Below are 17,641 nucleotides of genomic sequence, written 5' to 3' on the forward strand. Positions count from 1 at the left end.
GAAAATAAGATGGTTTAACTTTATTAAAACGAAGGCAGGCATTAACACTGTCAGCATACAGCTGATCTTCTATATTTTATTTCAAAATATGACATTTTATCAGATGTCGTCAAGATTTTAGTATTATTGTTGTTGTTGTTGTTGTTGTTGTTGATAATGATTATGATGATGGTGATGCTGTAAGACTAAAACTAACTGCACTGTTGAACTGAATAAATATGCAATAGCCATTTGAGCTTCCTGTGTCCCAAAATTCTACCATACAGGTCAAATCAACAGTATTTTTGAGCCTGATGTGATTTACTGTGGAAAACCTTTAAATTACTTTTTCTTTTTCTTTGTCAAATGTGACTAAACCTTAAACCTTTTTATACTAGTGCTGTTGTTGTTATATGGTTGTTTGGTGTGAGTTTTCCCCTTTTTTTTTGGGCTTGAAGTTGTATTTATGACGCTCTTGTGTAAAGCACAAACCCCTAAGATTGGTCAGTGAATAATCATTTATACAGTTGATGGCATGCTGTAGACAAGTGGCGAGCAATTTAAGTCAGGGTTATGAGAGGAACCTCAGTCATATCAATGCACACTGAGTTATAACAATAGCAGATTATAATGATGCTCTCTATGATCACCTTACTTTTTCTGTAATGGTCTAAATCACTACTACTAGGGGAAACTGTCCCACACTATCACAATACTTTATCCATCTTCTTGTTTCCTAAAATCAACAAAACATGAGATTCTGTCTTTGTCCTTATGCTAATCAAAAAACACGGACAGTACATTCAGTTTAAGACATGCTGTCTGCAACACTTTATCTTTACTTTAATGGTTTCATGTTTACATCAGCAAAACATGATGGAAAAACAATTTAATACAACATTTGTGGTTAAATGTTCTTTAATGCATTTCCACAAACTGTTCTTACATGGGATTCAAGATCTGAAAAACATGATTATTTTTCAGCATTACTTTTTAATGACATGGGAAAAAATATGTATACATCACTGTTGGTAGTGCATTAGGAATAATTAAAGGACAAACTTGTTATCAAAGCTATCAAAACACATTGATTATACTAGTTGGCATTTTGTCATTTTTATCTAACTGCCAATTTTCAAAAATCAGGCTCTAATATTGTTTAATGTGTGAAAAAAAATCTTTACAATATATGACAAATATCAAACGTTCTGTAAAGAAAAGGGCACGCTTGTTTTTTCACTGACTGAAAAGGCCTCCTACAAAGGCTTTAAAGGTACATAGTAGCACATAATAGACATTATGGTTATTATTCCATATTAACACTTAGTATCATACATTTTGCATAGGAATCAAAAGTAAATTATGTATGTTATGTTGCTATTAAATAGGCACTCAGTAGCATGGCCATAAAGTAGTTTGATATAAATCTAGTGGAGTTAGGTTTAAGCTAGTAATATTCTGTTTTCAAGCCGAGGGGAGATTAGATCTAATCTCCCCTCAACATACCCCAACGTACCGGCAGCAAGCCGACAGCATTCCGAGGGAGACTGGGGACATTGTTCAGCATCTCCATTGCCGAAGATGCTGCATTGAGCTGTGGCAGCAAGGTGGTTGGTGCCTGTCGTGGTGGTAATCCCCAAACCAAATGGTGGACACCAGAGGTGAAGGGAGCCACCAGGCTGAAGAAGGAGTCCTATAGGGCTTGGTTAGCCTGTGGGACTTCGGAGGCAGCTGACAGGTACCGACAGGCCAAGCGGAATGCAGCTCGGGCAGTGGCTGAAGCATAAACTCGGGTGTGGGAGGAGTTCGGAGAAGTGATGGAAAAAGACTTTCGGACTGCCTCAAAGAGATTCTGGAAAACCGTCAGGCGTCTCAGGAGGGGAAAGCGGTGTTCTACCTGCACTGTGTATAGTGCTGGCGGAGCGCTGCTGACTTCGACTGAGAAAATTGTCGGGCGGTGGAAGGAATACTTCGAGGACCTCCTTAATCCCACTGACACGTCTTCTGAGGAGGAAGCAGAGTCTGGGGATGAGGGGCATGGCCCGTCAATTTCCGGGGGCGAGGTCACTGAGGCAGTTAAACAACTCCTTGGTGGCAGAGCCCCTGGTGTTGATGAGGTCCGCCCCGAGTTCCTGAAGGCTCTGGACGTTGTAGGGCTGTCCTGGTTGACACGCCTCTACAATGTTGCGTGGAGATCAGGGGCAGTACCCCTGGACTGACAGACCGGGGTGGTGGTCCTCATCTTTAAGAAGGGGGACCGGAGAGTGTGTTCCAACTACAGGGGGATCACACTCCTCAGCCTCCCTGAGAAAGTCTATGCCAGGGTGCTGGAAAGGAGAGTTCGTTTGCTAGTCGAACCTCGGATACAGGAGGAACAATTAGGTTTTCATCCTGGTCGCGGAACACTGGACCAGCTCTTTATCCTCTCAAGGATACTTGAGGGTGCATGGGAGTTTGCCCAACCAGTCTACATGTGTTTTGTGGACTTGGAGAAGGCATTCAACCGTGTCCCTCGGGGTGTCCTGTGGGAGGTGTTGTGGGAGTATGGGGTGTCTGGCCCATTACTATGGGCCATTCGATCCCTATACAACCGTTGCAAGAGCTTGGTTTGCATTGCCGGCAATAAGTCAGACTCGTTCCCGGTGGGTGATGGGCTCTGCCAGGGCTGCCCTTTGTCTCCAGTTCTGTTCATAATTTTTATGGACAGAATTTCTAGGCGCAGCCAAGTGGCGGAGGGCTTTCACTTCGGTGGCCTCAGAATCTCATCTCTGCTTTTCGCGGATGATGTGGTTCTGTTGGCTTCATCGGGTGATGGCCTCCAGCTCGCACTGGAACGGTTCACAGCCGAGTGTGAAGCAGCGGGAATGAGAATCAGCAACTCCAAATCCTACGCCATTGGTTCTCAGCCGGAAAAGGGTGGAGTGCCCACTCCGGGTCGGGGATGAGTTCCTGCCCCAAGTGGAGGAGTTCAAGTATCTTGGGGTCTTGTTCGCGAGTGATGGGAGAAGGGAGCCCGAGATTAACAGACGGATTGGTGCTGCGGCCGCAGTGATGCGGACGCTGCACCAGTCCGTCATGGTGAAGAGGGAGCTGAGTATAAAAGCGAAGCTCTCAATTTACCGGTTGATCTACGTCCCTACCCTCACCTATGGCCACGAGCTGTGGGTAGTGACCGAAAGAACGAGATCGCGGATACAAGCGGCAGAAATGAGCTTCCTCTGAAGGGTGGCTGGCCTCTCCCTTAGAGATAGGGTGAGAAGTTCAGCCATCCGGGAGGGACTCAGAGTAGAGCCGCTGCTGCTCCAAATTCAAAGGAGCCAGCTGAGGTGGTTTGGGCATCTGACAAGGATGCCCCCTGGGCGCCTCCTGGGTGAGGTGTTCCGTGCATGTCCCACCGGGAGGAGGCCCCGGGGCAGACCCAGGACACGCTGGAGAGATTATATCTCTCGGCTGGCCTGGGAACACCTTGGTGTTCCCCCAGATAAGCTGGAGGAGGTGGCTGGGGAGAGGGAGGTCTGGGCCTCTCTGCTTAGGCGGCTGCCTCCGCGACCCGGCCCCAGATAAAGTGGAAGAAGATGGATGGATGGATATTCTGTTTTCAGGTAAGGAAGAAAACTGTGCATCATGCACTTTTATCTTTGCAGTCATAACACTTACTGCAATGAAATGGCTTCAAAATTTTTGATGGCTTCTCAGAGAAAGTGTCCATTTTTTTACTCGCCATGACTTTCTGACTAACATTCAGCATTTTACTTCCAAGCGTAAACCCTCAGAAATGCACACTTTTTTCAAATACCAAAATTTTGAGGACTACATGTCACAGTTTTTGTAATTTTTTGAAACTACAAAAACCGTGACATCTGTGCAATACCAATGTCGATAACGGTGGTCATTTTTTCCTTCAGACATGGCAGATTAAACGGAGTATACAACACCATACAACATGATTTGCTTTTGCCAGTGTTCATTTTGACGTGACATACAAAGTTTGTTTTGCTTGCACAGCTACACCATCAGCTGTAGGGTGTAAATGGTCACGCTTCTCACTTACTTCCTGTGTAGGGCAGGAGGGTAATAGTCTGTGATATCTTTGGCTAGTGTGGACAGTGTCTGGCTTGTTGGCTTGACAGAATTATGATAAAAGCCAAGCCTTTTTAAGGATGTATTGGTATTGCCATAACATTTTCTTAATGCAGTTGCATTGTCATATTATATTTCTGTCAGCCTTTAGTTACTTTGGTCTAACATTAACCTTGCCTTCATAATTTTCTGAATCCATATCACATTATTTGCAGAAAACTTGATTAAATTTAGTTTCAAACCAAGAACGATAAATCTAGTTGCATAAGTACAATACACAGCATTTGACACTTCTTTGACAGCATACACTCATTATGAAGCGACTAACCAACATGCAGTACTTAACAAATTTATTTGACCACCACCATGAGGTTCATCCCACAGCTGTCCTAAATTATCAGTACTGGTAATTGCCAAGTCATTTTTAAATGTTTCTGCAATGTTAATCCGCCAGCATTTACAATGGTCTCATAATTTTTTTTAAGCACTGTATATTTTGATCAGTACTGCTTTTGTAGTTATTATAAGCTTAAATCTACAAATATATGCTCAAAGACCATCGATTTCCCCTTGAAGCCGGAGGAGAAAATAAAACTCCTTCGGTCAGTGGTCACCACAGTAAATGACCGGGGTGACTGCACGTAAATGTCCTTGAACTTGTGAAATGTTTTTGACTCTGCATTCCAGAGGTAGATCTGTGTGAAAGAGTAATCGCTGCCAAGAGCAAGATAGTGCCTGTCTGCGAAGGTGAACGGCTGGAGGATCATCGCCCCTCGAGAGGGAAGAGGCAGCACGTCGATGAACTGCTTGTTGGTCCACTTGAGGACTTTGGAGTCACCGATGTAGCAAGCCATGGCCAGATACAAGTCACCCTCCACCCGGAAAGCTTTGACAGCCACTACATCATCAACGTTTGTGATTTCACTATGAAGTATAAACTTTAAGGTACTCCTGTTCCACAGGTAGATGATTGGTGACTGAGAGCGACTGGCTAAGATCAGGTAGGACTTCCCGTCCACCTCAACATACTCAGCATCTGTATCACGAAACCATTCATGGAGAAACTGGTAGGAGTAGAAACCAGTTTCATTGCGTTCTGGTTGGTCAGTCCACTTGTAGAGAGTAGACATGCCTGCCTTGGAGCTGTCCACAATCACAAAGTACCAGTGACCTTCCATCTGAAAGACTTCAATATCATTTGGCTTCGAGATGTTGAACACCTCAATAGTTTGAAAGTTGATGAATTTGTTTTGTTGACCATCAAACTTGTAAATGTGGGAACCCCCAAAGAGCTGGGTGACTATTATTAGGACATGGTCTTCAATTAGAACCGACTTGCATCCAACAACAGACTTCCCTGTGAAGAAAAGTTGGTCATTAATAATACAACACGGAAAATGAAAGTATTAGTTGAAAATTAACGTACTCTGAAGGATCTGTGAATTCTATCTGTGAATTCTATGACTTCTATGATGACAGTATTAAAATCATTATGGTCAAGCATGAAAAGACCAAAGTTCAGACCAAGACAAGACCAATGACAAAGTTGGATTTTTGTTTCTTTCAGCTGTTGATGAATGTAATGGACTTTAGGGATTCTGGCCTCACTTTTTTATACAACTAGTGTTTAGTTATCAGCTAACTTTAGCATATAGCAGGCGTCGTTGTCAGGTGAGTTGGAAGATGAACCTAAGCAGTGGCTCCCCTGGTTACCTTCTTTCTTTTTATGCAGGAGGTTGCTGGGAGATGATGTTTGATTAGACATTTCCTGTCTTACTGCAATAAAGTGTTCAGTGAGGATCAGTGGGATGCATGGTTAAAAGCTTCACACAGAGTTGGTGGAAGAACTGTATCTGATTACCCACATGTAACAGAGACTACAGCTGCTGGGGGAAATTACTTTTATATACCAAAAAAGTATTTTGCACAAAAATATTCTTTAAATGTTCTTCTGTAAAGTTGGGTATTTTAAATATATGGCAACTGTCTCAAATTGTCAGATCAAGTCTCAGTTGGCCATTTGATTATCTACTGTTACTTCATTTTTCAGACCTGGAGGATGTCAGTTAGTCAATATCCATGATTTGGATGTGCAGTTAAAATGTATGCAGGACCATTCATTGATCTATTTTGGTCTTTTCATGAAATCTACTGACACTGAAAAAAAAAATAACTTTACCAGCTTTATGGATGTTATCAAACCTGTTATATTATCAAATTTTCTGAAGTTCAGTTCAATGTGATCCCACTCCATGACTATGCAGCTGTTGGAGTTTGGGGCGGCCATCGCTACAAAGATGTCGTCTTTGAAGGAGAAGATGTCCGCTGATATGGACTGAATGGGGATGGACTGATGACGCACAAAGTCTGTGAGATGCAGACAAAAACAGAAACTGCTGGTTTGCTGATTAAGTGAAAACACCAAAATTTACATACTCACAGCTTCAGTTACATTTCAGTGCTTTGAGAAGCCTCATTCATGTACTCAGGGCTATTAAATTTGGCTTTCAGCTTAGTAATATTTTATTTTCGAGATTGTATGTTTTTTAACAGTCATTTGCAGTGACCATAAGGTTTTGCACAAAATATTTCACCAACTGCTGCATGGATTGTTGTGAGATTTGGAACAGGCATTTGGCTCTCAGTTTCATTCTTATATCTGCAAATATAAACGTATTGTGTTTTGTGTGTGTGTGTGTGTGTTTTTGTTTTTTTTTTTTTGCAAAGGTTATGCAGCATGTGTGGATATGTCTATGTTTTCAGGAGGAAACATGTTAGCAAACCTTGAATCTGTTTCTTTTTGAGAGCAAATGATTAATTATTCAACATTTTTATTGATTTTAGAATGACAGAAATGCCTTTCATCATGCCCTTGTTATTTCACCTGTGGAAATACATTCGCCCGGTGGAATAGGAAGGTCATTGAGCCGCTTGCTCTTCATGTCACTGGGGCCTGCGCAGAAGACATCTGATGCTGTGGCATTCGTGTTTTTCAGCCATGTCATCAGCCACTTGTTCTCACAGCCACACTGGAAAGAGTTGCCTCGCAGATCTCTGATGCATCACAGAGGGAATGATCAACAACAAAGGATTAAGACGAGAGACAAAAATGACTGGAAAACAAAATAGATAGATAGATAGATAGATAGATAGATAGATAGATAGATAGATAGATAGATATCATACCACTCGGAGGATTTAATGCTGAACACTGCCAAGTGCAGTCTGAGTCAGCTTCAGTTAGAAAAACACACACACACACACACACACACACACACACACACACACACACACACACACACACACACACACACACACTCTCTCTCTCTCTCTCTCTCTTAAACACACCCACATACACACTGCTGACACAACAACTGCTTACTCACATTTCCAGCAAGGAATCCAAGTCAAAAAAGAGATCCCTCGGCAGAAACCTTATCTTGTTATTTGCAAGGGAGCTAAACCAGAAACACAAAGAATGAGAAGGAAAAAAAAACACAATTCTGTTTTGTTTTGTTTTTTTCACTTTAACTGTGAAATGTTGCCGTTGCGGCTGTCATGATTAGGAGAGAAGATGACAGCAAAACTTACAGATAAGTCAACCCTCGTAGACCACGAAAGGCATTTTTGGTGATGGTTTCTATCTTGTTCCCTTCAATGAACCTGTTCCATGAATAGTAACAGAACAGATTTGTCAATGACAAGAGAAAGATAAATATATTTTGTCATGTCTGAAAAGCACACGTGCACTGTTTATTATTTTTGATTTTCTGCTCCACTGGTGAGGGCATTGGGTATTGGGATAAGTTAAAAAGTTGTTGGTGACTGAGATTTTTTTAGATTATGAAAGAATTTGTTTAATAATACTCACAAATATTCTAGATGAGGCAGACCAGAGAAAGCATCATCTTTGATTGCGGTCAAAGAATTTGCATTAAGAAGCCTGTAAAGGTAAAAAAACAACAACAACAACAACAACAAAAAAAGCTTTACAGCTTAAAATATTAAAACTTTCCTTTAAAAAACAACTTTTAGTTGTTTGGTTTCCAGTATAAAGCAACCAAAAACAACTTAACCAATAATAAATCCGTGTGCCTTATTTGTTTGGGTGTGACTCCTCTAAGACGTCAATAATCACCAAGTAATCAGTGGGTACTTACAGCAGCTGAAGAGAAGGCATAAGTGAAAACATCCCCTCTGTAATTTCCGCAATTGATCCATTAACCATGCTCCTGTTGAGTGAAACACATTAGGGACATGTTAACAGTCTGTACCAGACACGTCAGGCACGAAATCCCACTACAGGCAGTCAATTATTCTTCTGAATGCGGTATTAATATTATCTTGTGACTCACTGACGGATTTTAATAACCCTCTTCATAGCCAAAGAAATGTACTTACAGGGAGTTGATCTCTTTCGGTATAGTGTGGGGGATCTGTGAAGTGCCGACGCAGATGATGGTCTCCTTTGTGCAGGAGCATCCTGAAGGGCATTTGAAATTCTTTTTCGATTCAGCTGCAACATAAATGCACAGGAGCGCGAATCCGGCCAGCCACTGCTTAGCAAGTGTCATGATGCTTCGTAGACATTAAAAACAGCGACTGAATGCGAGGTCTGAGCGTGTCGTTTGTGTATCCGCTGGGCTACATCAGAATGCAGCACTACAGTGGAAAGCCCTGACACAGGCTGATACGGCTGCAGCTGCGTCCTGGAGGGCTGCTGCTTTGGTGTCGGACGTCAGTGATCAGAGGTGATTTGTGTCGAAAGACTTCAAGGCAGCGTTTGTGTATATATGCATTTAATAAGTGCTCGACTTAAAGACGCATTCAAAGTGGGGCAATCAATAGAAAACACAAACAGACCTCGGTTTTTCAGCACCATGGAGAGTATTAATACTGTCATAATAGTTGCCCGCGTCTGTCGTGGATTTCATCACGTGATACATTCTGCATAACTATGCAGAAAGTACCAAATCCAATGAAAATAGCCTAATAAAGTCCCTCCACATACCAGGAAGAGATTTAATTGCACTTTTTAACCTGGTAGTTGAATTATCCTCTCAGCTGTAGTTACCAACTGGTACAGAGGCATTTCAGAGGCTCAATTCATTTTCTATATTAAAAAAGAAACAGAAAAGTCATCAGTTCACCAAATGCACTCTCCTGGTGATTGTTTTTATTATTATTATTCTCATAAGCTTTATTTAAAAAGTCTGAGACTAAAAGTCTGTTTTTAATAATAAGTTAACAAAAAAAGAAATACTAAAAGTCAAAAATCAGGGTAAAATTAAAATAAATCACAGTAACAAATGGAAGTTTGTTTATCATATTAAAATGAACTAAATTCCACCCGGGAGGAAAGGCAAGTGACTTTATAACTAATTTTTGCTAATATAGTTCTGACTCTGGAGAGCAAAGGGATGAAAAAAAAAAAACCAAGCAAAAAAAAAAAAAGTAAAGTATGGTGAGATGTCAGGCCATGAACCAATTTATGAATTTCAGCCTTCTAACTGTTCAAGATTGCTGTATGTGATTGTTTTCTACAAGTACGTCATGGTGGATTTGAAATATTATTTGGATCATGTTAGTTTGTAGGAGTTTTTTTTTTTCATTTGTATTATTATAAGTTTTCTTCTTTTATTGTTTTTTTTTCTTGGAGTATTTTCATGACCCCATGTAATCCTAATATTTGCTTTGTTAGTTGTTTTTAAGTTACTTAGGTGAGTCTCTTTGGTTTCAATGACTTTTCCCACATATCTTGAGTGCTAATAAGGTAAGTAAGACTTACAGACCCCTGTCATGTTACACACACAATGCCTGACCTTTAATATTAAGTTTATAGGACAAAAGGCAGTACAAAGCTTTAACATGAGAAGATACATTTTTTAATCATGTTTTATTTTTTCAGAAATAAACAAAGTGTGATTTGCCTAAGGGTAACCAGACTTTTGTTTACCAGTCAGTAGTGTAGTGTGTCAGTTCAGATAGTGCACCACTAGAGGGAAGCTGCTGATAAAGAAAGAGGAACCACACTGTGGCAACTGTTTTGCTAACATGGGGGGAAAGCATCTGTCGTGCTGCTATAGTTGTTCTGTTTAATTTTTGATATTTTTAAAATCCAAAATGTCATAGAAAGTGTTAATTTTATTTTCAATTCAATTCAATTTTATTTATATAGCGCCAAATCACAACAAAAGTCGCCTCAAGGCGCTTCATAGATACAGAGAAAAACCCAACAATCATATGACCCCCTATGAGGAAGGACTTTGGCGACAGTGGGAAGGAAAAACTCCCTTTTAACAGGAAGAAACCTCCGGCAGAACCAGGCTCAGGGAGGGGCGGCCATCTGCTGCGACCGGTTGGGTTGAGAGAAGGAAAACAGGATGAAAGACATGCTGTGGAAGAGAGACAGAGGTTAATAACAGATATGATTCAATGCAGAGAGGTCTGTTAACACATAGTGAGTGAGAAAGGTGACTGGAAAGAAAAAACTCAATGTATCATGGGAATCCCCGGCAGCCTACGTCTATTGCAGCATAACTAAGGCCTAACTATGTGCTTTAGCAACACGGAAAGTTTTAAGCCTAATCTTAAAAGTAGAGATAGTGTCTGTCTCCCGAATCCAAACTGGAAGCTGGTTCCACAGAAGAGGGGCCTGAAAACTGAAGGCTCTCCCTCCCATTCTACTTTTAAATACTCTAGGAACAACAAGTAGGCCTGCAGAGCGAGAGCGAAGTGCTCTAATAGGGTGATATGGTACTACAAGGTCATTAAGATAAGATGGGGCCTGATTATTTAAGACCTTGTATGTGAGGAGCAGGATTTTGAATTCAATTCTGGATTTAACAGGAAGCCAATGAAGGGAAGCCAAAACAGGAGAAATCTGCTCTCTCTTTCTAGTCCCTGTCAGTACTCTTGCTGCACTAATTATTTGGGTTGGTGAAGTAAAAACTAACACAGTATCAGGTTTGTAAAGTTTGTTCATTCATTCTTGTTTCTGTCTTGAGTGAAAATGACTTCAAAGTTTTCAAAATGAGTTTTTTAAAAGAAGGTTTTGAGAATTTCTGAGAACTGTGATCGCCCTGAATCTTTATTTACTATTTCCTGATTATTTTTCATATTCTTCTCCTAATTTTCTTTACAACCATCTGATTTAAAATATACACATTTTATTAGGTACACCTGTTCTTCTGCTCCTTAACACAAATATCTAATCAGCAGCAGCTCAATGCATTTAGGTATGCAAACGTGGTCAAGATGACCTGCTGAAGTTCAAAACAAACATCAGAATGGGGAAGAAAGGTGATTTGAGAGCCTTTGAACAACTCATTACAACCAAGGTATGTAGAAAAGCATTTCTGAAGACAGAAGACTTCAAGCCCTGAAGCAGATGAACACGCCACATGCTGAGGCTACAAGTTACACTGCATCATCAAAACTGGGAAACACAAGACTGAAAAAAAAAATCACCTCGTTTGATAGTGTTGTTGCTGACCATGTCCATCCACAGGTACCCATCTTCTGATGGCTGCTTTCAGCAGGATAACATGTCATGTTATAAAGCTCAGATCATCTAAACTTGGTTTGATAAACATAAGAATGAGTTCAAAGTCACCAGATCTCAATCCAGTAAAGCAGCTGTTGGATGTGGTGGTAGTGTGATGCTATCAGGTCAATATGGAACAAAATATCTGCACAATGTTTAAAGCACCATGTTGAATCTATGACCAGAAGACTTCATCCAAGGTGTACCTAATTACTGGTGACTAATGACTGGTGAGTATATATCTGCTGTCCTCTAATTAAAGATACTCTAATGCTTTAATTGTTAAATGTATAGTTAAATACATTTAACATACAGGGAGTGCAGAATTATTAGGCAAGTTGTATTTTTGAGGAATAATTTTATTATTGAACAACAACCATGTTCTCAATGAACCCAAAAAACTCATTAATATCAAAGCTGAATGTTTTTGGAAGTAGTTTTTAGTTTGTTTTTAGTTTTAGCTATTTTAGGGGGATATCTGTGTGTGCAGGTGACTATTACTGTGCATAATTATTAGGCAACTTAACAAAAAACAAATATATGCCCATTTCAATTATTTATTTTTACCAGTGAAACCAATATAACATCTCCACATTCACAAATATACATTTCTGACATTCAAAAACAAAACAAAAACAAATCAGCGACCAATATAGCCACCTTTCTTTGCAAGGACACTCAAAAGCCTGCCATCCATGGATTCTGTCAGTGTTTTGATCTGTTCACCATCAACATTGCGTGCAGCAGCAACCACAGCCTCCCAGACACTGTTCAGAGAGGTGTACTGTTTTCCCTCCTTGTAAATCTCACATTTGATGATGGACCACAGGTTCTCAATGGGGTTCAGATCAGGTGAACAAGGTGGCCATGTCATTAGTTTTTCATCTTTTATACCCTTTCTTGCCAGCCATGCTGTGGAGTACTTGGACGCGTGTGATGGAGCATTGTCCTGCATGAAAATCATGTTTTTCTTGAAGGATGCAGACTTCTTCCTGTACCACTGCTTGAAGAAGGTGTCTTCCAGAAACTGGCAGTAGGACTGGGAGTTGAGCTTGACTCCATCCTCAACCCAAAAAGGCCCCACAAGCTCATCTTTGATGATACCAGCCCAAACCAGTACTCCACCTCCACCTTGCTGGCGTCTGAGTCGGACTGGAGCTCTCTGCCCTTTACCAATCCAGCCACGGGCCCATCCATCTGGCCCATCAAGACTCACTCTCATTTCATCAGTCCATAAAACCTTAGAAAAACCAGTCTTGAGATATTTCTTGGCCCAGTCTTGACGTTTCAGCTTGTGTGTCTTGTTCAGTGGTGGTCGTCTTTCAGCCTTTCTTACCTTGGCCATGTCTCTGAGTATTGCACACCTTGTGCTTTTGGGCACTCCAGTGATGCTGCAGCTCTGAAATATGGCCAAACTGGTGGCAAGTGGCATCTTGGCAGCTGCACGCTTGACTTTTCTCAGTTCATGGGCAGTTATTTTGCGCCTTGGTTTTTCCACACGCTTCTTGCGACCCTGTTGACTATTTTGAATGAAACTCTTGATTGTTCGATGATCACGCTTCAGAAGCTTTGCAATTTTGAGACTGCTGCATCCCTCTGCAAGATATCTCACTATTTTTGACTTTTCTGAGCCTGTCAAGTCCTTCTTTTGACCCATTTTGCCAAAGGAAAGGACGTTGCCTAATAATTATGCACACCTGATATAGGGTGTTGATGTCATTAGACCACACCCCTTCTCATTACAGAGATGCACATCACCTAATATGCTTAATTGGTAGTAGGCTTTCGAGCCTGTACAGCTTGGAGTAAGACAACATGCATGAAGAGGATGATGTGGACAAAATACTCATTTGCCTAATAATTCTGCACTCCCTGTTAAACTGATTGTAGGCTTATTATACCAGTTATTAGGTTTAGGGGCTAATTGCCTCGTCACATATTGCTTTTTTACTTTAATAAATGAAATCGTAATTTCAAAATTGCATTCTTTGTCTGATATTAAATGTGTGATGATCTGAAACATGCAAGGGTGACACATACATTTTGACAACACTGCATTTAATGAAGTAGTCAATAACAGTTATCACATCATTACATTAAGAGACATAAACCAAGATTGTCCATCGTATGCTGCTACATATAACAATTCATTATGATTTTTATTGTAGACACTGCTCTTCAAAAGTTTTTTCAGACGCAGGTTTGTGTCATTATTCATGAAAAGGAGCACAACAATAGGGCTGTAAGTTGTCCCACCAGGTCCTAACAAGGTGCCAACCTTTGCTGGTAGCCCAGCAGTCTGGCAGCATGAGTGAAACCGAATAGCCATTGCCAGAAGGGAGCAACCGTACATGTCTGCCATTGCTGGCATAATTCACGACAGCTCTGACTCTTGCATTGCTGTTTATAGGCTAGAGTACTCCTAAACACTCAGGACCACCAGATGATACAGAGCAAACATCTCCTAGTTATTTAATCTAAACAATGATTAAGATGGAATTAGAGAACTGGAAATACAAGTTGAGAGATGCATTTTTATATTTCATTTATTTTTACGTGTGTTTTAATCTACACAAACATGAAAGGGTGTCTGAGTTTTGGGAACCCCAGCATACTAAAAACATCATTATTTGTTCATATTTTGGATATCTCTGCAACTTGAATACAACAAATTGCACTTTTTTTTTCCATTTGGTAACTTAAAGTGCTGGCACGTCGGCACGTAATGACTTATCCAAAAGAATCACTTAAAAACAGCTTTGTCTTCTTTTGTCCTCGTTCACAGGCATGTAACTGGTTGTGTCAGATGAAGGATGAAACATTTTCTGACAGACACAAAGAGATCACAGAAATGGATAACTTTTTCTCTTTTTGACTCATATCAGGCAAAAATGCCACTTCAGGGGAGTGAACAGATTTTGATCCTGAAGAGAACAAAGTGGGACAAAGTAATAAATGCACGTTTTGAGAGACAGCAGAGATAGTCCTGTTAAAGTGGGATTTGTTTTGTGTTGTTTTCTCTCTACTGACATCCAATCTTACAATCAAAAACATTTTGTAAAGAAAATTAGTACCACTTCATAATGTCTACTTATAAAAAAAAGTATGTCAGTATATAACTACTGCCAACATTTTTTTTAACCTAGTCAATACTAAAACAAGTATAAAAAATACCTTTGATGTTAATAATGTTATTACAATACATTACTGAATATACATAACAATACATAAAAAAATTTATACATAAAAATTACCATTTTTCAACCTCGGTTTTATTGATAACATTAGTAAAAATAACCGAATAGCTTGTTTTCTCTTGTTATGCCTTTATAATAAAGCACTTTAATTGGAAGTTGGTGATACATGTTGCAAAGTTTGTTTTTTAAAATATGTTTTGTGATCAACTTTTTTTCATTTTTACATAAATATGTCACTTTCCCAATTGTGATATTTTTTTCTTTTCTTTTCTTTTCTTTTCCTCCTTTGAGAGTCAAATCTCTTTTGTGGGAGACCTGGCCAAGAAAGTACACCATTACAAATTCACATAAAATACAAAACAAAGATGGGAGAAATGAAGAAAATGTAATTTACCCAGTAAGACTTTGTAAATAAAAGTGATGTTGTTTCTTTAGATTTCAAGAGGGCCAGCAAACCAATTAAGAAGTCACTTAGTGACTTGTACTGAACAATGAGTTACATAAAGAACTGTGATACTCAGAGTCTTGAATGAAGTGTAGAAGAGAGAGGATGCATGTAAGTGATGTCACCATAATGAGGAAGGAAACCCTTACAAGTTTTTTCTTAACTGCTAAATTAAGGTAGGCCATATTTTGATAATAAACCCAGTATGACCTTTACCTGCTATAATCTATATGTGAAGGGAAGTCTATCATTCACCTGAGATCTGGGAGTTATATTTAGTTATTTAGATACTGGTAAACACACTCATCCAACCTATTCACCGGCAATGACACTGTCAGAGTGATCACTTTTCCTCTTTAAGTAAATTGTCAATATCACTGGTTTAGGGTAACTCTCTAATCCATAACATCCTCTAAACTAACTTCCATACAACACTTGCAAATCCAAAGGTGACCTTTTAACCTTTGAACCATGAAACCTTTGAAGGATAGGGAACTTAACCTAGAAAAGTGCGGTGTCTGGCTGGTGACTGCTTCACAGCAGGTGTTCAGGCTCTCTGACTTCTCCAGTTCCCACTTAGAAGCTGCAGAGGGCTCAGCAGTGAGTGTCAGAAGGTCACCAGTACGGCCGCATGGTACCTAAAACATAGACATGTCACAACAGCATGCTGTGTACCAGTTTGTGTTAAATACGAGCAACATACATCACACAAATTCTCATGTTTAAAATGGATTTTGTGTGAGAGTGATGTTGTGGTTGTGCCACATTTATTTTAGTAAATGACTGTACAAATAAGAGCAGCATGTTGTAATGTTTTATAAAGAAGAGCTGCATATCTCACCTCATCACTTTATTTATGTATTTTGTCTACCATTTTCAAGTTGTTTATTTTAGATTAAGTTGTTTTCCTATGGAGCATAAAAACTTGCATTGCAGCTGCATGGAGATTTGTTAGATTGCATTTTAATTCATGTCATTTATTGTATTATAAACAGAGTGGAACAGCCTCTAGAAATGACAATAATGCACTGGTAAAGGGATGCATTGTTCTTTGCAAATACTGCTAAACTGCAAAAAAAAAAATGCAGATACCATATTAACAGCAAACTACTGTGTACTCTTACAGTGTAATATAGTATAATTTCTGCCCCATTTCCATTTAGGGCAATCTTGGATCTCACCCTGTTGCTTGACTTTAACCATAACTCACTGACAAATCATGTCCCACAACTTCATTTATGACACAAGAAACACAAAGTATGGTTAAAATATTTTGGAAACCTGACAAAGCCATTACTTTAGTTATCTCCAGTTCCACACTGGTGAACACAAACAGTCATAGAAATGGAAATGTTTAGCTCAAGCCATTAATTTAGGTAAGAAATTACAAAAAGAAAAAATCTTACTATGACAGTAACTTCAAAAAATTCAAAGAAAGCATCTAGATAAGGATGTGAAAAAAAGCATTTGGATGATTAAATACTGGATATTGGTGTAAATCAACAAACAGTTTACATTGCTAAAACAATAACAGTCAAACCACTGACAGTATTATAGTGCAAATATTATATTCTACACAGCACAGTGTTGTATTATCTGTACAGTATAAAATGCTACTATATTAATGTAGAGTGAGGGTTTGTTCAGCTTACCTTTCCCTGTGAATTTTGGGTATTGGGTTTCAATCCCCTCTGTTCTGCATCAACATTTGAGGTGTGAGGGTGAAAATTAGGCTCGAAAAAAGTCTTCGCATGGACCGTTCAAGACTTTGATTAATGGTGCTCATGATTTAGCACCTGCTGTTTTAATGTGGCCAGTGTAAGAAACTGATCTCAACTTGCTTGCATGAGCAACGTCCCCATTTTAAATAGCTACCTAAATTTATCAGCTTTGTGGAGTTCACTTCAACCTGCGTGTGTTGTGAAATGCTTAATAGCTCACATTTGAGTTATATGAAGGGGGGCGAGGAAGAGGTGGGGGTTGGGTCAATCATATGTGATATGTCTCTCTGGATGACATTCATTACATGTGTTTAGTAATCATTAGTGAAATTATGGGTTATTTTCATTTTTTATTTCTCGTTCTTTTGCGCTAATGAATTGTGACCCTTAATCCATTCATCTATCAGGCGAATACATCAACAACAGCAATGGGAGAAGATCTCAGTTTACCTATAGGCTGCTTGAACTCTAGACCGCTGATGTTATTTTACTAATATCACCAGTTGAGGTGAAGCTATACTACTTTATATACAATTATATTTTACTCCAGGTGCTCCCAAACTGTAAAGCATAGTCCATGGAATCCCAAAATGCACTTTAGTACACCCCTTAAATAAATATGCTAAAGTTGTTTTCACCGCTGCCCTACACCACATTAGTGGCACTGAGAGCA

The 17,641-nt window shown here is 39.6% G+C and overlaps 1 protein-coding gene across 1 annotated transcript; it reads right to left on the minus strand.

Moving 5' to 3' along the window:
• Nucleotides 1-3,471: 3,471 nt before the first annotated feature.
• LOC120728885 (leucine-rich repeat LGI family member 2-like) lies at nucleotides 3,472-9,013 on the minus strand. Its single transcript, XM_040024144.1, has 8 exons — nucleotides 8,461-9,013; nucleotides 8,220-8,291; nucleotides 7,931-8,002; nucleotides 7,651-7,722; nucleotides 7,446-7,517; nucleotides 6,944-7,113; nucleotides 6,262-6,426; nucleotides 3,472-5,416 (listed from the first exon to the last, which is right to left on the minus strand). Exons 1-8 carry the CDS (start codon nucleotides 8,631-8,633, stop codon nucleotides 4,581-4,583), a joined length of 1,632 nt encoding a protein of 543 aa, XP_039880078.1. The 5' UTR covers nucleotides 8,634-9,013; the 3' UTR covers nucleotides 3,472-4,580.
• Nucleotides 9,014-17,641: the final 8,628 nt, after the last annotated feature.

Source organism: Simochromis diagramma, unplaced genomic scaffold, assembly GCF_900408965.1.
Source record: "Simochromis diagramma unplaced genomic scaffold, fSimDia1.1 OVJJ01000302.1, whole genome shotgun sequence".
Lineage (NCBI taxonomy): Eukaryota > Metazoa > Chordata > Actinopteri > Cichliformes > Cichlidae > Simochromis > Simochromis diagramma.

What these genes read in the sequence shown, in the direction of transcription:
- LOC120728885 (XM_040024144.1), bottom strand. Translation starts at nt 8,633, where the DNA reads ATGACACTTGCTAAGCAGTGGCTGGCCGGATTCGCGCTCCTGTGCATT. An exon ending in ATGCCTTCTCTTCAGCTGCT is followed by an intron (nt 8,003 to 8,219) that starts GTAAGTACCCAC and finishes TTACCTTTACAG; the next exon opens with GCTTCTTAATGCAAATTCTT. An exon ending in TTGGATTCCTTGCTGGAAAT is followed by an intron (nt 7,114 to 7,445) that starts GTGAGTAAGCAG and finishes GTGATGCATCAG; the next exon opens with AGATCTGCGAGGCAACTCTT.